Raw genomic sequence first — 24,145 nt, forward strand, 5'->3', positions numbered from 1 at the left:
TGTGTGTGCATGCATGTGTGCATGTGCATGTGCGTGTGCGTGTGTGTGCATGTGCGTGTGTGTGCGTGTGTGTGCATGTGCGTGTGCGCGTGTGCGAGAGACAGAGAGAGAGAGAGAGAGAGAGAGAGAGAGAGAGAGAGAGAGAGGAGATTATAATTTAATTCCCGTGTGGCTTTTCAGCCGTATTATTCATCCCTAGTGTTGGGTATTACTACCCACATCCCATTCTCTGCCAAACTCACCCTGCATTATTTCCAACCTCTTTCATAGTACCTGTGTTCTACTCTCTCCTCTCCTGTAAGATCTTCAGATACACACATCAACCATAGCTCCTTTCACGTTTCCTGGCTTCTCCTTCTCTGCACACAATGAAAACCAGTGTGGAGGATCCTTGAAAAGCTAGACATAGAACTACCATATGGCCCAGCCATGCCATTATGGGGCATATACTCAAAGGATTATGAAGTGGAAAGAAGGAATCTTTGGAAAGTCAGTTATGGTGGATGGTGTTTTGCTGTGGCAAACACGTGAAGGAGTGTTTTCCTCAAGTGGACACAGGTAAAAGACTAAGGCAGACTCATGAAGGAGAGAGGATGTTCGCTAAATCAAGCACATGAAAGGACATATGATGAAGGATTCTTTGCTAACAAAATGTGTGCATTGGTCTGCCTTGCATTTTGAAGTTAAGCCACATTTGTCCAGACTCAGCAGACTCGGGCTGATTGGATGCACATGCTGAGGCAAGACCTGTGGTGAGGTAAGGGATGTGGAGGACACATGATGTTTGGAGGATATAAATAGGATTCCATGGAGTGACTGAGACTGAGCTTGGCTTGCTGGTAGAGCTAGCTGTGCAACTCTTGGGGGTCTCTTCTTCGCTGATCATTACTTCTGCCTTTTAACCTGTGAACTGAACTACCAATTTCCAGACATCACAGATGGAAGTTGTGCCAAAGAAACTTTTTAAACAGGTACACTTCACCTGTAGGCTTTCTTTTCCACTACCTCTGGTGGGTGGGAGGTTAAAGCATTTAAGAACCATCATAAAAATAAGATTTGAAAAAAATGAAAGTTACAGGATTCTCTAGCCACAGAAATGCTTGCTTCTCCATGTTTGTTGCTACTCTCCTTACAGTAGCTAGAAAGATGAATGATCCTGCGTGTCCATCAACTGGTGGCTGGATAATGAAATTGTAGTAGCTATACACAATGAAATTTTATTCAGCTGTAAAGGAAAATGAAATTGTGTAATATGTGAGTGAAAGAAATGACCAATTCCTCCACAAATATCAATATCAATCAGAGGTCACAGAGAACCCAGGTAGACCAATAAGACAAATGAGATTGAATACATAATAAAAATCTTTTTATTTAAAAGAAAGAAGGGGGAGGAGGGAGCCTTCATTGCTGAATTCTATTAAAAGAAAGACTAGTATCAATTCTTCCTAAATTATTACAAAAAAAAATAATTGAAGAAAGAAACTCTTCCAAACACAATATATAAGGCAGTGTTATTCTGACATTAAAAACCAAATGAGAATGACTACAGGTCTGTATCCTTGATGACACAGATTTTCACCAAAAAAAAAAAAAAAAAATGAACAAAATAAAAATTTAAACACACAAACATGTTAAAATCGCCATTACCAAAGGGAGTTTATTCTAGAGATTCAAGGATGGTTCAACAAGTCAATGAATGTGATCCACCCAGTCAACAGAAGAAAGACACACTATTGGTGGAAGTGTAAACTGGTGCCATCACCATGGAAAACAGTACAGTGGTTCCTCAAGAAACAAAAAGTGGAGTTATCAGATCCTCTGCCACAGGGCTCCATACCCAAATATCACCGGGAGGGAGAGAAACTCCCAGGAGCACAGACAGGCCTGTGAGTGCACATAGGACTACCACTGCTGTGCAGAGGAACCTGCCCAGAACCCTCAGGACAAAGGAACCAAGGGGAAGCATGGTACAGGAGCCTTCTTGTGGGGAGCCGCAGCCCCTGGGGCCGCACCCCAACATGGCACCTACAGGAAGAGAGTTCTTATACTAAACAAGTCCTTATTTGGCCACTCCTGTTATCCCTGCTGATCATTGGCTGAGCTCACTCACCTGGCTAAGCTACGTTGCCTGGTGTGATTGGTTGGCATGAATGCATATATATTGGGCTTTTCCCCGGGGCTCGGGGGAGATGAAGAGGGAGATGAAGATTGAACCTTGCTGAATAAACTGCTGTTAGAAGAACTAGTGGTTGCATCTTCCTTGCTGATCAAGGGGGCATGCAACACCTTCTGGTGTCCATCTGCGCCCAGAACTGATCCTGTGCCACGAAGCTACATACAGAAATACCACCAGGAGAGAACTGGTCTCCCAGGAGTACCTACACATCTGTGAGCACAGGTAAAACCACCACTTCTCTTCAAATTCGTGGCACAAGAGGGATTCCCACAGAGCCATCAATACAAAGGAACCAAGGATCAAATGGAGACAGAATCCTTCTGGTCTACTTCTGCACCCCAGAGCTGACACTGTACCACAGCTCTCCATACCCAAATTCTTCCTGGAGAGAACTGGTCTCCCAGGAGTACTGACACACAGGTTTGCAGGAAGGACAAGCCAACGTCAGAGACAGCAAGACCAGCCAAAACCAGAGATAACTAGATAATGAAAGGCATAAGCAACAGAAACCAAGATTACTTGGCATCATCAGAACCCAGTTCTTCCACAACAGTGAACCCTGGTTACTCCAACAAACCAGAAAAGCAAGAGTCTGATTTAAAATCACATCTTGTGATGATGATAGAGGAATTTTAAAAGGACATAAATAATTCCCTTAAAGAAATACAGGAGAACACAGGTAAACCGGTAGAAGCCCTTTAAAGAGAAAACACAAAAATCCCTTAAAGAATTACAAGAAAACACAACCAAATAGGTGAAGGAACTGAACAAAACCATCCAGGATCTAAAAATGGAAGTAGAAACAATAAAGAAAACCCAAAGGGAGAAAACCCTGAGGATATAAAACCTCAGAAAGAGGTCAGGAGTCATAGATGCAAGCATCACCAACACAATACAAGAGATAGAAGAGGGAATCTCAGGTGCAGAAGATACCATAGAAAACAGTGACACAACAGTCAAAGAAAATGCAAAATGCAAAAAGTTCCTAACCCAAACCATCCAAGAAATCCAGGACACAATGAGAAGACCAAACCTAAGGATAATAGGTATAGAAGAGAGCGAAGATTCCCAACTTAAGGGTCAGTAAATACCTTCAACAAAATTATAGAGAAAAACTTCCCCAACCTAAAGAAAGAAATGCCCTTAAACAAAAAGAAGCCTACAAAAATCCACATAGATTGGACCAGAAAAGAAATTCTTCCCATCACATAATAGTCAAAACACCATATGCACAAAACCAACAAACAAAGAAAAAATATTAAAATCAGTAAGGGAAAAAGGTCAAGTAACATATAAAGGCAGGCCTATCAGAATTACACCAGACTTCTCACCAGAGACTATGAAAGCTAGAAGATCCTGAGCAGATGTTATAAAGACGCTAAGAGAACACAAATGCCAACCCAGACTACTATACCCAGCAAAACTCTAAATTAACATAGATGGAGAAACCAAGATATTTCATGACAAAACCAAATATACACAATATCTTTCCACGAATCCAGCCCTACAAAGGATAATAGATGAAAAACGCCAACACAAGGGGGAAAACTACACCCTAGAAAAAGCAAAAAAGTAATCTTCTTTCAAAAAACCCAATAAGAAGATAACCATACAAACATAAAAATAACATCAATAATAACAGGGAGCAATAATCACTGTTCTTTAATATCTCTTAACATCGGTGGACTGAATTCCCCAATAAAAATCATAGACTAACTAACAGATTGGATATGTTAAGACGACCTAGCATTTTGCTGTATACAGGAAATGCACAAAAGTGTCAAACACTACCTCAGAGTAAAGGGTTGGAAAACAATTTTCCAAGCAAATGGTCCCAAGAAATAAGCAGGAGTCACCATTTTAATATCAGGCAAAATCGACTTTCAACAAAAAGTCATCAAAAAACATAAGGAAAGACACTTCATACTCATCAAAGGAAAAATCTACCAAGAACTCTCAATTCTGAACATCTATGCTCCAAATGCAAGGGCACCCAGAATTCTCAACTGAGGAATACTGAATGGCTGAGAAGCACCTAAAGAAATGTTCAACATCCTTAGTCATCAGGGAAATGCAAATCAAAACAACCCTGAGATTCCACCTCACACCAGTAAGAATGGCTAAGATCAAAAACTCAGATGCTGGTAAGGATGTGGAGAAAGAGGAACACTCCTCCATTGCTGGTGGGATTGCAAGCTGGTACAACCCCTCTGGAAATCAGTTTGGTTGTTCCTCAGAAAATTGAGCATAGTACTACCTGAGGACCCAGCAATACCACTCCAGTGCATATACCCAGAAGATGTTCCAACTGGTAATAAGAACACATGCTCCACTATGTTCATAGCAGCCTTATTTATAATAGCCAGAAGCAGGAAGCAACCCAGATATCCCTCAATGGAAGAATGGATACAGAAAATGTGGTACATTTTCATAGTGGAATCTACTCAGCTATTAAAAATGATGACATCACAACCTTTGCAGGCAAATGGATGGAACCAGAAAATGTCATCCAGAGTGAGGTAACCAAGTCACAAATGAACACACATGGTATGCACTCATTGGTAAGTGGATATTAGCCTTAAAGCTTGGAACACCCAAAATACAATTCACAGACCACAGGAAGCTCAATAAGAAGGAAGACCAAAGTGTAGATACATCAGTCCTTCTTAAATGGGGAACAAAATACCCATGGGAGGAGTTACAGAGACAAAGTGTGGAGCAGAAACTAAAAGAAAGGCCATCCAGTGCCTGCCCCACCTGGGGATCCATCCCATATACAGTCATCAAACCCAGGCACTATTGTGGATGCCAACAAGTGCTTGCTGACAGGAGCCAGAGATAGATGTCTCCTGAGGGGGTCTACCAGTGCCTGACAAATACAGAGGTGGCTGCTCTTAACCAACCATTGGACTGAGCACAGGGTCCCCAATGGAGGAACTAGAGAAAGATCCAATGAGCTGAAGGGGTTCACAGCCCCATAGAAAGAACAACAATACGAACCAACCAGTACCCTCAGAATTCCCAGGGACTAAACCACCAACCAAAAAGTACTCATGGAGGTACCCATGGCTCCAGCCACATATGTAGCAGAGGATGGCCTTGTCCATCATCAATGGGAGGAGGGGCCCTTGGTCCTGTGAAGGCTATATGTCCCAGTGTAGGGGAATGCCAGGGCCAGGAATCAGTAGTGGGTGGGCTGGTGAGCAGGGGGGGGGGGATAGGAGGTTTTCAGAAGGGAAAGCAGGAAAAGGGATATAACATTTGAAATGTAAATAAAGAAAATATTAAAACAAATAATATTTAAAAATTATTTAAATTTATTTAAATTTATTTTAAAAATTATTTAAATAATTTTTAAAATTATTTAAAATATTTAAAACAAAAACAAGTTGCTACAGTCGAATTGAGGCTTACCAATGTGGCCATATAGTTTAGCCATGCAGATAGGCTATTATAATTGGTTTCATTTCATCATAAATATAATTTGAAACCAGTTCTCTTTTACAATATATTTATGGGTAGAATAGATGCATGCTTATAAATTGCTAGTATATAAGGAACAGATAAGAGTGTTCCTCTGGAGTCTGTTATGAGTAAGATTAATAATTAAATCTAATATACATGCAAGTCTAGAAGGAGAAAATATAAAACCATTTAAGCTATTTTGATGAGAAAAATCTATTTTTAGGTGGCATAAAGTACTTTAAACCAAAAAGAAAAAAAGAAAAAGAAAAAGAAAAAAGAAAAGTGGCATGTTACTGCTCCTGTGAATAAATCTGAAGGAACCTAGATTAACATAACCCAAAGATGCTAGCACAGAAGTTATCTTAAATCCCAATATCTACCTATATAGATAAAACACATTTCATTCAACTGTAAGAAAAACAAAATTATTTCATTTTCAGGAAAATAGATAGAATTGTGTTAAGCAAAATAAGCCCAACTCAGAAAGGCAAGCACTGCATGTTTCCTTTATATGTGCAATATATATTTAAATATATATATATGTGTGACTTGAAAGTAGAATGAGGAAATCCATGGGAGGGTCTAAAAGGAGGGAGATGAGGAATAAGAAAGAGTGTTGGGGGAGGAGGAAACATCATGTCTTTTTCATACGTGCAATCTAGCTGTAACAGTATATCATAAGACAGATGGGAGAGGGAGAGGGAGGAGGCAGAGGGAGCTGTTTAGGAATAAGTAGAAGACCAGCTAGAGGAAGGCAGGCAAATAGATACTGGAGTGAAAATAAGCAAGTACTATTATACACATTTGTGAAATTTCATATTAAGTAATCACTAATTTTAAAGTTGCTCAGTGGGAGCCCTAGCAGGATGTTACCTGATGCCTAGTCTGAAGACCTGCGCTCAATCCCCAGAACCTATATGGTAAAAATAACTGAATACTAACTCCTGACTTCCAACTGGCCTCTGACCTCCGTACACAATGCTATGTCTCTGCCTCTGTATGCTTCTGAGTCTTGTTTCTCTCTGGGTGTGTGTGTCTCTTTCACACATTAAATAAATAAATGTAACAAGGATATTTTTAAGCAGTTGATAAATAAAAACACGATGAAGAAATAAACTTCAATAAATGCAGGAAAAGCATTTGATTGAATTCGTTTTCCCTTATGACTAAAATGCTTGACAAATTAGGTCTAGAGGGATCACACATCAACAAGATGAACTGTGTGTGGTAACACAGGAATCAACATTAGGATGACTGGACTAGAGCCGACAGCTTCCTCCTGAAAATCTAGAACACGACAGACACTCATCCCCATCACCTCAGCTCAACACAGTACTGGAAGTACTAGAAAATCACATTATCACTGTTTGCCAATGACACACTCTTACATGTAGGAAGACCCAAACTCTCCACCAAAAACCCAGTAGAATTAATAAAGCAAGTCATCAAAATTAAAAAAAAAAGCAACATTATTACACACCAGTAGCAAACTGTCCAAACTAGAAATGAAGGAAGCCATCCCATTCGTAACAGATATAGATGCTAACATTTAATTCCTAAGAATCATTTTAACCAAACAGATGAAATACTTCTACAATGAAGGCTAAAACATGAACGAAAGAAACAGAGGAATCTGGAGAAAACAGAAGCACATCTCGTGCTGATGTGCTGGAAGAATCAATATTGTTGAAAATGTCCATAATATCAAAACTATTTACAGAGCCAATGAAATTCCTATCAAAACACTAGAAATCGTAAGGTTTTTCATTCAACCATCTAACTGTACAGAACTAAGAGGCATTGCACCACCTGACTGCAGAGCTGTGGCCATTAGAAGATCAATGGATTGACATAAATGCAGATGGACAGACTAGAGAGGCTGGAAACCAACCTACATATCTACAACCGGCTCATTGATAATAAAGGTGCTAAAAAACCACAGTAAAGAACGAACAGTCTTTTCAATAAATACAGCAGCAGGCATGGCTTCCCTCTTTTTGAGTGTTTTAAGTCCAGTAAGACAGCTGTTCATTACCACTGACAAGTGAGGGCCATTGATTGCACCTTCACTGATGCCTTGCCATGCAGGTCATTGTCATGGTTTCTAAGCATTACAGCTGGATAGGACTGTGTAATCACTTCTCCCCTGCTACAGCTTCCTTGGTCAATATAGACTGAGAAAAAGATGACGAACAAAGGACACCAAGGTTGTTTGATAAAGCCTCGAGGATCCGGGGTATTTTCCACATATCTAAAATTCTACACAATACATAGATGTATATAAGCTGCTTCCCCCAAGAACCATAGACTATCAAAAAAGAAAAAAAGAAAGAAAAATCTGAGTATCAGACATAAGAATGGTTGGTCAGTGTAGCCAAGTAGCTCCCAAAACAATAGAGACTACTGTTTAGCCCCTGGATGCCTCCCAGAGGTTGCAGGTAGGGCCCTATTGCTGAAAGCAAGGCACATTTGGGACACGGAACTTGGACACAGTTTCTGCAGTCAAGTCTCCGTGGTACCAGAAAATAAAAGGTTTGTTTCTAATAAAGTATATAGGCTGAATTTTTTCAAGATTGTTCCATTAACCGATTACCCAATAACGTAATTACACTTAATAGTGTATGAAATGTTGCTGTATTCCTTTACCAGAGCAATATGAGACAGGTTCAAAGTTCAAAAGATTGTTAGTTCTAGAAAAAAGCATAGTGAGGATATTCCAGGATCCAACGCAACAGCGTCCCAATTCTCATACCTACTCTAAGAACAGTAAGTGTTCCTTAAGCTATAAAATTGTTCTTCAAACAAACATGCTCTTGGAAATCTTTCTTTCTTTCCTTATTTTGTTTTGTTGTGAGAAAAGATCCCTTCATGTAGCCAAGGCTGTCCTTGAACTTCTGACCCTCCTGCCTCTATCTCCTAAGTGATGGAAAAACAAACATGTGCCACCATGCCCAGCTGGAAAATTCATTTCTTATTCATGAGTTGTGTAAACCTGCCTGCTCACTCAGCCACTCCCTTATGAATCTCCCTAATGGAGGGCAGGAGACAAAAGAATCTCCCCTGTTGGTTCCCAGTGGGAAGAAGGAGTCTACTCTCCTGCAAATACTCACCTTTGTCATCGAGAGTCACAGAAAAGCCTGCATGCAAGGCCTGAAGCAGTAAGCCAAGGGCACAGATCTGCCAATGAGCAGATCAAGCCGACACATGAAAACCACACTTCTGCCACTTGCAGAAAAGCTGGTGCAAGTTCTTGGGCCTTCGCCTTTCCATCCCTGCTGTGAGATGGCTTTGCCAAGCTACCCTGCCAGCACTCACTTACACTGCCAGCAGTTGGAAAAGAAATGGGATAGAGTTTTCTCCCATCCTGCCCTGACTATGATCTTGTTAATGTCTTTCTAGAAGCAAGCTGGAAGATTAAATACCTTCACTAATTTTTTTCAGCCAGAATTTAAAACAAAATGCCCACTTCCAAGATATTCAGAAAGCCCAATGGAAAGCCTTTTAGCTGTTACAAAGAGATAGACTGGCATTTGTCTTCCCATCAAATATATTCAAGTAAAGTGCTAATGCCCATTGTCCCAGAATAAGCCTAGTTTGGAGATGAGCTCTTTGAAAGGAGGACTGGGTTAAAATGAGTTCTCTGGTTGACCAGTCCATTATGAGTATAGTCATAAAAAGGAGGTTAAGACACATAAAATGTAGCTGGGAATGTAGCACACAGGTCAGGCACATGCCTCGAATTGAAGAGGTACTAGACTCAAGCACCAATACCAAAGAGAGACAGAGACAGAGAAACAGAGAGACACAGAGACAGAGACATGGAGAATAGAAGAAAGAAGACTGGGGGAATCTGCCATCTCCAAGAGAAAAAGAGAAGCCTCAGAAGAAACAACTAATCCTGCTGACACCTCAGTCTTTAGCCTTTGGGCTCCAAAGCTAGAAGAATATGAACTTCTGTTGTTTCAGTCAATTATCCTGTGGTCCTCTCTTGTGGTAACCCTAGCTGATTAATCAGGAGCCAACAGATTAAATGAACAAAGCCAAGTTCTGACCTTAAGCCTGAATCTACAGCATCCTTCCATCTCTCTCTGGCATCATTCCACATCTGCATGTGGCTTCACACCTACTCAGTCTACAACATCCCTCCCCAGGGCTGGCTCCAGCCATTAGGGGCACAGCACTGACAGAAGAGCAAGGGCCTTTATTCATCTCCATCTCTTGAGTTCCCTACTTGTTGCCTGTGTTGCTCTTCCAAAGCTGGTCCAGGTCACAGCACACAGATCCCACCACACACCCACAGCCGAGGATAATTCTATCTGAGTAATGTCTAGCAACTCCACTCTTCAACCCCTTTCAGCACCCTGAACATGGAAAAGCAATGTTATGAGCAATCTAAGAGGCAAGAGAACATTTTGCATCATAAGATGCACAGCTCTTTTTTTTTTTTTTTGTAGACGCTTGGATGATCATAAAGGCCATGGGACATCACTGAGGAATGGAACAAGCCATGACAAACTAGGATGCTTATCTTAAAATAAACACAATAGAAGCTCATGTTAGAAGAGTTAATAATGCAAAAATGGCTATTCTGCCTAAACCAATCCGCATACTCAATGGAATCCCCATAAAACCTCAATAACATTTTTTTCACAGAAATAGAAACAAGCAATCTTAAACTCCACAGGGAAGCACAAAAACATCCCAAATATCCAAAGCAATCCTGACCACAAGGAGGAGCATAATTCAACTTCAAGTTATGCTATAGAGCCACAGCCATAAGAAGAGCATAGTTTGGTATAAGAACCAGTGTAGGGCAGGATAGAGGACTCGGAGATAATTTCAATAAGTGCCTGACTGTTCTACACGGATACCAAAACAAATATTTTTTAAAAAATGGCAGCTTTTTTAGTAAATGGCTCTGGGGAAGCTGTCTATCCACGTGCAGACAAATAAAGCTAGATCTTTCCCACTAACCCTGTATCAGAAGCAAAGTAGACCAAAGACCGTAATGTAGGACCTCTGACACTGTCAGAAGGAACGTTAAAGCAAAGAGTTTAAGGTGTTAGCATGCATACACACTTCCTGAATAGGACTCCAGTCACTCAGCAGTGCCAACAATTGACAAGTGAACTTCAGGAGATTTAAAAGTTTCTCAGAACATTCTGAAGCAAGCAAGTGAAGAGAGAAGGCCGGCATGGTAGGAATGGTAGATAACCCTCACTCTCTATACAGCTGATAAGGCTAATATTTAACATATACAAAGAACTCAAGCTACATAGCAAGAAATTAAACAGTCCAACTAATAAACAGTCCACTGAAATGAACAGATAATACTCCAAAGATGAAATGCACACAGCCAACTAAACATGAAAACATATTGAACTTCACTAGCCATTAGATAAATCTACATTTGATATTCCATCCCATTCAAGACAGAATAGTGGCCACCAAGAAAAGAAATAACATGCTGACAAGGATTTGGACAAGGGGGGAAGCCTTATGAACTGCTGATGGGAATGTAAAATTGTCAAGATATTATGGAAATCAGTATGAAGGTTACTCAAAAAAACAGGAACTACCACATGACCCAGCTATACCACTTCCCAGTATTTACCCAAGAGCCTTCACGTCAACATGTCACAGAGACACTTGTACAGCAAGTGTTTGCAGCAGCTCTATTCATACTAAGTTTTAGACCAAGCTTTGCCTAAGAACAGAGGGATGGATTTTTAGAAAATGCACAGTAGATTTCTGCAGGAAAATGAATATGACTGGATATAATTGTATTGAGTTGAGTTGGCCTTGGAAAGACAAGCATCACATTTGCTCTTGTCTGTGGGTCCTAGATGCCAAGATACATAAAATCATGTGAATTGCTAGTAACCTGAAAGAGAAGCAAATCTGTCTAGAGAACAAGGGGATTTGTGAGTGTACTGGCTAGTTTTGTGTCAACTTGACACAGGCTGGAGTTATCACAGAGAAAGGAGCTTCAGTTGGGGAAATGCCTCCATGAGATCCAGCTGTGGGGCATTTTCCCAATTAGTGATCAAGGGAGGAGAGGCCCCTTGTGGGTGGTGCCATCTCTGGGCTGGTAGTCTTGGGTTCTATAAGAGAGCAGGCTGAGCAAGCCAGGGGAAGTAAGCCAGTAAAGAAAATCCCTCCATGGCCTCTGAACCAGCTCCTGCTTCCTGACCTGCTTGAGTTCCAGTCCTGACTTCTTTCAGTGATGAACAGCAATGTGGAAGTGTAAGCTGAATAAACCCTTTCCTCCCCAATTTGCTTCTTGGTCATGATGTTTTGTCCAGGAATAGAAATCCTGACTAAGACAGCGAGCCAGTGCAAAGGTGGGCCTCTGGGGGAATAGGCACAGTGTAGCACATACTTGTGTGAAAATGGCTGTGCAACCCTGAAACGTGGCAAAGACAGCTTCTTGCTGTTCTCCTTACTAATGCTTTCTTATTGGTTATAGATAGGTCTTATTTGTCAGCGGAACTTCTTCTTATGTATTCTTAAACATGGACATTTAATATAATGTGCTTTTGGGTATTTTCAGAAAAAAAATTGGGTAGCTATAGACATACTTTTTGTACAATCTTCAAGACTCCTTCAAAAGGAAAAGTTGTACAAAAAGAGACACCCTTTTTGAAGTGGCTCCTTTTTTTAACCTGATACAAGTTTGGATGTGGCCTATTTAAACTAGGAAGCTTTGGGGGGGGGGGGGCAAGGCCCTAGCAAGAACTGAATGTGAACAAATGTGATTTAAAGAAACATCTTGCACAGCTGAGTTTGCCTCATGTCACCTATGATTCCGAGGTAGGGATGCTCTGCTGGGAAAGCTGAGAAAGGTTCCTATAAAAACATGAGCCCTGGTTGCCGTGATTCTTATAAAGGCAATGCAGTATAGGTGGTTTGGTGTATTTTTGAAGTACTTTTTCATAAACTGATCACTAATATCTGTTCATCAGTAGATTGGTTATAATGTTGTGCCTAAGAATTAGATTTTCTAAATAAAAAGAAAAATGACACCTTGAAAAACAGAATTTTTATTTTTATCTTAAGACAGGCTTAGAGTACAGGTGGCTATTTACAAACTTTATTTTCTTAATTGGATTTCTTAACATGAAATAGTATTTTCAAAACTAATTAAATTGTGTTCTAATGAATATTTAAGAGCAAAATATGTTATCTTTGCTGTACAGTATATAGATTTTTAAATCATCCATAAAAGTAATTATATTTTTTTATTTTTTACGTTCTCAAAAAGTGTTATGCTATTACTGCTGCTAAGTGGGTCATTCGCTCTTCACAGGCCATGATTGAAGAAGCCATCACCAGGACCGAAGCTTTCTCGGTTATGTACACGCCCTACGCAACAAGAATCACGTCTGATAACATAGAAAAGGTGAAAGAGGTGTTCATGAAAACTCACCCGGGCTATGTGGACTGTATCTACACAGGTAAGTTCACCTTCTTCACGCAGGCGACCGATGGATGTTCTGGTGCCCATGGCAACCAACGCGGGTGCTTCATGGTTTGCTGGTTGCTTGTACTTACAGGTGTAAGCTTTAATCTAAAAGAGTTCAAATGTGAACTTATTTTTAAGACTTTAAGTAGAGCTAGCTTTCGTTTCAACACAATATGCCTTGTGTGCTCACAATTTTAGGCTTTTTAAGGAATAAATCTAGAAACGCTTAAAGTTTTAAGAGAAAAAATAGTAAAAGCCTGTGATAAAAAAGCTAAGCTAACTCCCCACCTCCAGGGCCCCTCTGTACTACCAGAAGGTAGTGTTTTCCTGAAGACAGATTTCTCCCCATTGCCTGCTGCTTGTATTTCCTGCCCACCATCCCCTCACCCCTCGGCCTCCCTCCCCAATCCCCCAGGTAACCAAGGGCACCCACTTGAGTCACTTTTCTTAAGGGAGGAAGAGGCTTATTTTGGATCACAGTTTAACGGATGAAGTCCAGCGAGTCAGGGAATGAGCGGTGGGAGGAGCCTCTAAGGTGGGCGGAGCCTCTGCAGCAGCAGCTTGCAAGGCGCTTTGTTTTTCCACGTGTGGGCACTAAGGAAGCCAAATAACGGATAGGCTGTAAAGCCCCTCATTTCCTCCCAGGTTCTCACTTCTCCAGCTAGACTCCACCTCCTAAAAGTTTAAAAGCCTTCCCAAAATGACATCACCAGATGGAGACCATGTGTTCAAACACATACTCCTGTGGAGCATGCCTCCCATCCCAACCCCAGCCGCACGCCAGAGAACTCAGCACTGGGCACCGCCCCCTTCTCTCTTCTTCATTGTAAAGGCCTCTTGTTTTTGGACACTTGTTCCAAAATATTTCCCTATTCACTATGTACCAAGTGTTGTCTTGAATTAAAAGGAATTTCGCACGCACACGCTAGACAAAAACGGTGCTGAACAAGGACTCCAAGATGCGGCAAAGTCTCCAAAGGCATGCATCTGCTGTCCCAGGCTCAGGTCAAGAATCTTTGCTCTTTCCTATCCCTGGGGCTGAGCCATTGATTTATGAGATTAATAACAAGTCTATTATTGATCACTTCTCAAGAATCGGCACTCTACATTTGTTCTCTTGTTCCCATTATGTATGAGGAAAGATGATCTACATTAAAACACAACAGTAACAAGAAAAGACAAATAGCCCTCTGAGGGTGCCTTGCCAGACTGCTGACAGCAGGCCACAGATGTGAACCCAGTCCTGACCCTTGAGCCGCATGCTTCTACAAATTCTTGATATTTATCAATAGGCCTCTAGTACTTCAGAGGAAAGATAATAACTCCAACTGTTGATAGCTGAATCATAAATCCCTAAAGACCAGGGGGCAATTGAGAAGAAAAGAGAGCGCCTAAATGCAGAATTCACGCGAAGATGAGGGCTGATCCTGGTTTAGTGAGTTTGAGCACTCTCTTAAGCATTCAACAAAGGGCCAGAGAAAATGGCTCTGCAGGAAAAAGCACTCACCACAGGAGCCTGACAACCTGACTCTAAAGTCCCCAGAGACCACAGAAAAGCTGGACACAGGGCAGGTGTCCTAGCATCACAGCCTGCCTGCGATGAGGTGCGAGCTTCCAAGCCAGCAAGCCTGGAGAACTGAGCACAACATCCGACAGGAGGGACTCTGCCTCAGACAAGGTGGTACGATTCTTGTATACAAGAATGACCCCCGTGATTGCCCTGAGGTATTCACACATGTGCTGTGACACATGTGTCCTCACACACAGGCACACGCATACACTCAAACCTTTAAAGAAAGAGTAAGATATAAAGGGGGAAAAGCTTAGTTTACAGTGCAGTTATAATTTCTCAGAATTTAGACTCAGCTGCTTACTATCATTATTTTTCATTATATTTCAAGGAATTTCTTTTTTATGGGTGGAGTCAGTAACCACACATAAAAGTCATGCCTACTCATGACCATGGAAAACTGAGTCCGGTTGGCTACTTTCATTCTTTTATCTTGAAAACAGCAAAAGACTCATTGACATCGCCAACTTGCCAATTTCTCTTCTGGTGGAATTAGTTTAGTTATATTTAACATACTTCCCAGAGAAGTCACCACGATTAATTAATACTTAGGAAGCATCGTTGCCACCGAGGGTCTGAAAACAATAATAACATTAATGAGCCAGTCTCTTGTCTCCTGTAACTCCATCAAACCTGTTATCAAGATGAATTATGATCTGTCGGCAAGACAATTCATGCTAAAGGATCCTACACTTTCCAAGAGAAGATAATTACACATCACTAATGATTGTTTCTATTATTTCGGAATTACTAATTACTAGCATATGACAGTGTGCTATGGGAACCCAGGGTGGGTAGATAAAGCATGTTGAGGGGTGTGAGGTAGGGGAGGCAGTGTAGAATGTGAACTTCTTTGAGGCTACTAAGGCTGTTTGACTCTGTGGAAGCTGAGCTTTGAGCAAATGAGATGGCTGTTCCCCCATTTGCCTCTGGGACAAAAAAAAAGGAAGGATTTCCCCAAAAAAACATTAGCTGTGATGAAGGTGAGATAATTATTAGTAACCTAATATTGGCAGCAATGCAGTTGTAAGGTGTGGCTTCTTTGATCCCAGCCTTGGAGGTGATTGTGGGTACAAGACATGGAAGAGAAAAGGTCCTTCGACACTGACATTGAGACACCTCTACCAGGAGGTGCAGGACAATCTCTGGAATAAGCATCAGGTCCCCTTGTAGCCAGCCAGGAATCACTGTGCTTTCTTGGTGTGTCCCCCAAGCTAGCATTTGAGAGAGGCTCTTCACCCTGGCAGTCCTGTAGCTGGCCTCGTACTTGCAGCAATCTTCCCGCCATTGTTTCCCAAGCACTGAGGTGATGGGCATGCCATTCTGACCAGCTGTAGATAGAAGAGAAGATGCCACACCCTTATTGGGAATTGGTCTGCTCGATTATCTCAACAGACATTTGTGCACCAGCTATTGTGAAATAATATGAATTATGCTTATTACTGTCTAGCTTCAAATGAGCGAGACTCAAACTATGATTTATTTATTAGGCTCTGCTCAATTACTGGGGGATGACCCCTAATCTAATGCTCTAATGCTAGACTGGCTGCTTCCCCAGCTGTGTTCCTCAAGTACTTGGTGTCTGAGTCTTCCTGGATTATTTCTGCTCCAGCAGTGTCAAATCCTGGGGAAAAATTATAGTCTGGCATGTGCTGCTGGTCCATCATGACTAATGGAGACCTCCTGTTCTCTCCCTCTTCTCTGTTCAATGCTCCTATCTGTCTGTCTGTCTATTTCCCTTCTTCTCCCTCATGGTCCCTACTTGTTACCTCTCCTATCCCAGCAACTCAAACACCACCTCTTTTTTCTCCCCAGTAATTGGTTGTAGCCATTTTTTGTTTTGTTTTGTTTTTAATTTATTAGATATTTTCTATATTTACATTTCAAATTTTAACCCATCTCCTCATTTCCCCTCCAAAAAACCCACTATCTCACTCCCCTTCCCCCGTTCACTAACCCACCCACTCCCGCTTCCCTGTCCTAGCATTCCCCTACACTGGGGCATTGAGCCTTCACAAGACCAAGGTCATCTCTTCTCACTGATGTCCCTCAAAGCCATCCTCTGCTACATATGCAGCTGAAGCATTGAGTCCCTCCTTGTGTACTCTTTGGTTGGAGGTTTAGTCCCTGGGAGCTCTGAAGGTACTGGTTGATTCATATTGTTGTTCCTCCTATGGGGCTGCAAACCCCTTCAGCTCCTTGGGTCTTTCTCTAGCTCTTCCATGAGGACCCTGTGCTCAGTCCAGTGGTTGGCTGTGAGTATCCACTTCTGTATTTGTCAGGCACAGGCAGAGCCTTTCAGGAGACAGCTATCTCAGGCTCCTGTCAGCAAGCGCTTATTGGCATCCACAATAGTGTCTGGGTTTGGTAACTGTATATGTATGTGTATAGGTATAGGTATAGGTATAGGTATAGGTATAGGTATAGGTATAGGTATAGGTATAGGTATAGGTATAGGTATAGGTATATCCCCAGGCGGGACAGGCACTGGATGGCCTTTCCTTCAGTTTCTGCTCCAAACTTAGTCTCTGAATCTCCTCCCATGGATATTTTGATACCCCTTCTAAGAAGGACCAAAGTATCCACACTGTGGTATCCCTTCTTCTTTAGCTTCCTGTGGCCTGTGAATTGTATCTTGGGTATTCCAAGCTTTTAGGCTAATATTCACTTACCAATGAGTGCATGCCATGTGTGTTCTTTTGTGACTGGGTTTCCTCACTCAGGATGATATTTTCTAGTTCCATTCATTTGCCTAAGAATTTCATAAATTTGGGGGCTGGAGAGATGCCTCAGTGGTTAAGAGCACTGACTGCTCTTCCAAAGGTCCTGAGTTCAATTCCCANCAACCACATGGTGGCTCACAACCACCCATGATCAGATCTGATGCCCTCTTCTGGTGCATCTGAAGACAGCTACAGTGTACTCACATATAATAAATAAATAAATAAATAAATAAATAAATAAATAAATAATAATAATAAAAGAATTTCATAAATTCATTGTTTTTAATAGCTGAATCATACTCCATTGTGTAAATGTACTACATTTTCTGTATCCATTTCTCTGTTGAGGGACATCTGGGTTCTTTCCAGTTTCTGGTTATTATAAATAAGGCTGCTATGAACATAATGGAACATGTGTCCATGTTATATGTTGGATCATTTTTGTATATATGCCCAAAAATGGTATATCTGGGTCCTCAGGTAGAAATCTTTCCAATTCACAGAGGAAACTCCAGACTGATTTCCAGAGTGGTTATACCAGCTTGCAATCCCACCAGCAATGGAGGAGTATTCCTCTTTCTCCACATCCCCCCCACCCCCCAGCATCTGCTGTCACCTGAGCATGTGATCTTAGCCATTCTGACTGGTATGAGGTGGAATCTCAGGGTTGTTTTGATTTCCATTTCCCTGATGACTAAGGGTGTTGAATATTTCTTCAGGTGCTTCTCAGCCATTTGATATTCCTTCATTGATAATTCTTTGTTTAGTTCTATACCTCATTTTTAATAGGGTTATTTGGTTCTCTGGAATCTAACTTCTTGAATTCTTTGTATATACTGGACAATAGCCCTCTATCAGATCTAGGGTTAGTAAAGATCTTTGCCCAATCTGTTGGTTGCCATTTTGTCCTCTTGAGAGTGTCCTTTGCCTTATAGAAGCTTTGAAATTTTATGAGGTCCCATTTGTCAATTCTTGATCTTATAGCATTAGCTATTGGTGTTCTGGGTCTTCAATTCTAATCCATTGATCTACGTGCCTGTCACTGTACCAGTACCATGCCGTTTTTATCACGATTGCTCTGGAATACATCATGAGGTCAAGAATGGTGATTCCCCCAGAAGTTTTTATTGTTGAGAATAGTTTTCACTCTCCTGGGTTTTTTGCTATTCCAAATGAATTTGAAAATTGCTCTTTCTAACTCTATGAAGAATTGATTTGGGATTTTGATGGAGATTTCATGGAATCTGTAGATTGCTTTCAGCAAGATGGCCAATTTTACTATATTAATCCTACTGATCCATGAGCATGGAAGATCTTTCCATCTTTTGAGATCTTCTTCGTTTTCTTTCTTCAGAGACTTGAAGTTCTTGTCATACAGATATTTCACTTGTTTAGTTAGGGTTACACCAAGGTATTTTACATTATTTGTGACTATCGTAAAATGTGTTGTTTCCCTAATTTCTGTCTCAGCCTATTTATCCTTTGAGTAGAGGAAGAACACTGATTTGTTCAAGTTAATTTTATATCCAGCTACTTTGCTGAAGTTGTTTATCAGTCTTAGGAGTTCTCTGGTGGAAATTTGGGGGTCATTATATATACTATCATTTCATCTGCAAGTAGTGATATTTTGACTTCTTCCTTTCCAATTTGTATCCCTTTGACCTCCTTTTGTTGTCTTTTTTTTTTTGTCTTTTTTTTTTAATATTTATTTATTTATTATATGTAAGTACACTGTAGCTGTCTTCAGACACTCCAGAAGAGGGAGTCAGATTTCAGTACGGATGGTTGTGAGCCACCACGTGGTTGCTGGGATTTGAACTCAGGACCTTTGGAAGAGCAGTCGGGGCTCTTAACCGCTGAGCCATCTCACCAGCCCATCCTTTTGTTGTCTTAATTGCTCTGGCTAGGACTTTGAGTACTATGCTGAACAGATAGAGAATGAGCAGCCTTGTCTAGTCTCTGAATTTAGTGGGATTGCTTCAAGTTTCTCTCCATTTAGTATGATATTGGCTACTGGTTTGCTGTATATTGCTTTTACTATATTTAATACATTTCCATATGGGCCTTGAATTCCTGATCTTCCCAAGACTTTTACCATGAAGGGGTATTGGATTTTGTCAAATGCTTTCTCAGCATCTAATGAGATGATCATGTGGTTATTTTCTTTGAGATTGTTTATATAGAGGATTATATTGATGGATTTCCATGTATTGAACCATCCCTGCATCCTTGGGATGAAGCGTACATACTTCATGAAGAATGATTATTTTGATGTGTTTTTGGATTCAGTTTGCAAGAATTTTATTGAGTATTTTTGCATCAATATTCATTAGGGAAATTGGTATGAAGTTCTCTTTCTCTGTTGGGTCTTTGTGTGGTTTAACTGTGGCTTCATAAAATGAATTGGGTAGTGTTCCTTCTATTTTTATTTTGTGGATTAGTTTGAAGAGTCTTGGTATTAGGTCTTCTTTGAGGGACTGATAGAACTTTGCACTAAACCCATCTGGTCCTAGGGATTTTTTGGTTGGGATACTACTAATGACTGTTTCTATTTCTTTAAGTCTATTTAAATTGTTTATCTGGTCCTGATTTAACTTTGGTACTTGGTATATGTCTAGAAAATTGTGCATTTCATTCAGATTTCCCAGTTTTATTGAGCATAGGCTTTTGTAGTAGGATCTAAAGGAGGTTTTTTTATTATTATTATTTCCTCAGTTTCCGTTGTTATGTCTCCCTTTCCTTTCTGGTGTTCTTGATTTGTCTCTGTGCACTCTTGTTAGTTTGGCTAATGGTTTATCTATCTTCTTGATTTTCTCAAAGACCAGCTCCTTGTTTGGTTGATTCTTTGTATAGCTCTTTTTGTTTCTACTCGGTTGATTTCAGCCCTGATTTTGATTATTTCCTGCCATCCTCCTCCAGGGTGTATTTGCTTCCTTTTGTTCTAGCGCTTTTAGGTGTGCTGTCAAGCTGCTAGTGTATGCTCTCTCCGGTTTCTTTTTGGAGGCACTCAGAGCTATGAGTTTTCTTCTTAGGACTGCTTTCATTGTGTCTCATAAGTTTCAGTATGTCGTGGCTTCATTTTCATTAAATTCTAAAAAGTCTTTAATTTCTTTCTTTATTTCTTCCTTTACCAAGTTATCAATGAGAAGAGTGTTCCTCAGTTTCCATGTGTATGTGGCCTTTCCATTATTTTTTGTTGTTATTGAAGAGCAGCCTCAATCTGTGGTAATCTGGTAGGATGCATGGGATTATTTCAATCTTCTTGTATCTGTTGAGGCCTGTTTTGTGACAATTTTTGTGGTCAATTTTGGAGAAGGTACCATGAGGTGCTGAGAAGAAGGTGTATTCTTTTATTTTAGGATAAAATGTTCTATAGATAACTGTTGTTTTAGTCAGGGTCTCTATTCCTGCACAAACATCATGACCAAGAAGCAAGTTGGGGAGGAAAGGGTTTATTTGGCTTACATTTTCATACTGCTGTTGATCACCCAAGGATTCAGGACTGGAACTCAAGCAGATCAGAAAGCAGGAGCTGATGCAGAGGCCATGGAGGAATGTTCTTTACTGGCTTGCTTTCCCCTGGCTTGCTCAGCCTGCTCTCTTATAGAACTCAGGACTACCAGCCCAGAGATGGTCCTACCCACAAGAGGCCCTCCCCCTTGATCACTAATTGAGAAAATGCCCTGCAGCTGGATCTCATGGAGACATTTCCCCAACTGAAGCTCCTTTCTCTGTGATAACTCCAGCTGTGTCAAGTTGACACAAAATTAGCCAGTACAACTGTTAAATCCATTTGGTTCATAACTTCTGTTAGTTTCTATGTCTCTCTGTTTAATTTCTTTTTCCATGATCTGTCCATTGATGAGAGTGGGGTGTTGAAGTCTTCCACTATTATTGTGTGAGGTGCAATGTGTGCTTTGAGATTTAGCAAAGTTTCTTTTGTGAATGTGAGTGCCCTTGCATTTGGTGCATAGATGTTCAGAATTGAGAGTTCGTCTTGATAGATTTTACTTTTTATGAGTATGAAGTGTCCCTCCTTATCTTTTTTGATAACTTTAGGATAAAAGTATTTTATTCAATATTAGAATGGTTACTCCAGTTTGTTTCTTTGGACCACTTTCTTGGAAAATTCTTTTCCAGCCTTTTATCTGAGGTGGGTTTCCTGTATGCAGCAAAATGTTGGGTCTTGTTTACACATCCAGTCTGTTAGTTAGTCTATATATTTTTATTGGGGGAATTGAGTCCATTGATNTTAAGAGATATTAAGGAAAACTGTTGTTGCTTCCTGTTATTTTTGATGTTAGAGTTGGAATTATGTTTGTGCAGCTATCTTCTTTTTCATTTGTTAAAAGAAGATTATGTTCTTGCCATTTCTAAGGTGTAGTTTTCCTTCTTGTGTTGGAGTTTTCCATTTATTATCCTTTGAAGGGCTGGATTTGTGGAAAGATACTGTGTACATTTGATCTTGTCATGGAATACCTTGGTTTCTCTGTCTATGGTAATTGAGAGTTTTGCTAGGTATAGTAGTCTGGGCTGGCATTTGTGTTCTCTTAGGGTCTGTATGACATCTGTCCAGGATCTTCTGGCTTTCATAGTCTCTGGGGAGAAGTCTGGTATAATTCTGATAGGTCTGCCTTTATATGTTACTTGACCTTTTTCCCTTACTGCTTTTAATTTTCTTTCTTTGTTTTGTGCATTTGGTGTTTTGATTATTATGTGATGGCAGGAATTTCTTTTCTGGTCCATCCTCTTTGGAATTCTGTAGGCATCTCTTTCTTTAGGTTAGGAAATTTTTCTTCCATAATTTTGTTGAAGATATTTACTGACCCTTTGCATTGGGAATCTTCACTCTCTTCTATACCTATTATCCTTAGGTTTGGTCTTGTCATTGTGTCCTGGATTTCCTGGAAGTTTTGGGTTAAGAGCTTTTTGCATTTTTGCATTTTCTTTGACTGTTGTGTCAATGTTTTCTATGGTATCTTCTGCACCTGAGATTCTTCTCTCTTGTATTCTTGTTGGTGATGCTTGCATCTATGGCTCCTGACCTCTTTCCTAGGATTTCTATCTCCAGAGTTGTCTCCCTTTGTGATTTCTTTATTGTTTCTACTTCCATTTTTAGATCCTGGATGGTTTTGTTCAGTTCCTTTACCTATTTGGTTGTGTTTTCTTGTAATTCTTTAAGGGATTTTTGTGCTTTCTCTTTAAGGGCTTCTACCTGTTTACCTGTATTTCTTTAAGGGAGTTATTTATGTCCTTAAAGTCCTCTATCAGCATCACGTCATGTGATTTTTAAATTCAAATCTTGTTTTTCCAGTGTGTTGGGATATCCAGGGCTTACTGTTGTGGGAGAACCGGGTTCTGGAGATGCTAAGTAGCATTGGTTTCTGTTGGCAAGGTTCTTGCCACTTGCCTTTTGCCATACGGTTATCTCTGGTGTTAGTTGGTCTTGCTGTCTCTGGCTTGAGCTTGTCCCTCCTGTGTGCCTGTAGGCCTGTGTCAGCACTCCTGGGATACCAGCTCTCCCCTGGCAGGACCTGTGTACATAGAGCTGTGGAACATCCCCAGCTCCTGGGTGCAGATGAAGGCAGGAAGAACCCTGTCTGGGCTGCTCTACTGCTCCTGCAGTCTGTTGAGCTCCTGGCTGGCCCCACCTTAGACCTCGTCATATTTATTTAACCGGTGGTTTTAAACTGGTGAGTGAGGTTTGCCCAACAAAGGCTGATGTCCATGGGAATTCGCTCATCTTGGGGAAGCCAGATCTTGGGATACAGAATTGAGCATATGAATACAAGCAGCATCAGACAAACCCTCAACAGGCTATGACTGTGCAGTTACATGCAGATAAATGACAACAAACAATAGATCTATGGGCTGGACAGCTGTCCTCCAGTCCTCTGTCACAGTTCTGATGCCTGAAAACCTTCTTCCATGTGCAGCCAACATTTTCTTCAGAAACATTCAACATGTCCATGTGTTCCTCTCTTCATTTACCACCTACGTGTATGTGTGTGTGTGTGTGTGTATATATATATATATATATATATATATATATATATATATATAGTATATATAGTGCATGTGTATATGCGTGTTTGTGTGCACAGTATACATATGTGTGTGTGTGTGTGTGTGTAAAAGTATGCGTATTTGAGCGTTTGCCTGTATAAAGATGTATGCAAGTGTATGTACATTTGCGGGGAGGGTATAGAACAGAAGTCCACCTCAGGAGTTGTTCCTCAGGAGCCAGCCACCTTGTTTCAAGAATCTCACCAAACAGACAAAGGTGTCTGTGTGTCCCATAGATCCTCCTGTCCCTTCCTCCCCAAAGTTAGGATTACAAGTGACAGTCACCTGGCATGAATTTTACATAAGATGGAACACAAGTCCTAATACATATACAGCATGCACTTCCCCATTACCTCATTTTTAATATGGGTTTTCTATATACCAGTCATAACCCAAGCACTTTATAGATGTACACACACTTCACTCCACATTAACAATTCCAGAAACAGCTAAGAAACACATGCGCAACCGCCCACCCACAGACAAAGTTTCAGGAGAGAGAGAGTGCTATTGCAGTCATTCCCTTATAGGTGTGAAGGTTTTACCACAGCATGAGAAATGAAATCTGAAGGTTTTCAAAATTAGAGAAATGCTCTGAGGAAATACCATAGATAAGGTCATGTGGCAGGTCCGTGAGAGTCTCAGAAGTGGATATCTAGCAAAGCATACCTACAGAAGTA

The 24,145-nt window shown here is 40.7% G+C and overlaps 1 protein-coding gene across 1 annotated transcript in view; it reads left to right on the plus strand.

Annotated features, from left to right (window-relative positions):
* The window catches only part of Spata16 (spermatogenesis associated 16), a 302,163-nt gene that overhangs the window by 203,513 nt on the left and 74,505 nt on the right, over positions 1-24,145 (plus strand). Inside the window, exon 6 of the mRNA XM_021196748.1 lies at positions 12,951-13,098. Within this exon, the coding sequence (XP_021052407.1) occupies positions 12,951-13,098 (148 nt within the window). The remainder of the gene's footprint in view (positions 1-12,950; positions 13,099-24,145) is intronic.

This window comes from Mus pahari, chromosome 4 (genome assembly GCF_900095145.1).
Source record: "Mus pahari chromosome 4, PAHARI_EIJ_v1.1, whole genome shotgun sequence".
In the NCBI taxonomy this organism is placed as follows: domain Eukaryota; kingdom Metazoa; phylum Chordata; class Mammalia; order Rodentia; family Muridae; genus Mus; species Mus pahari.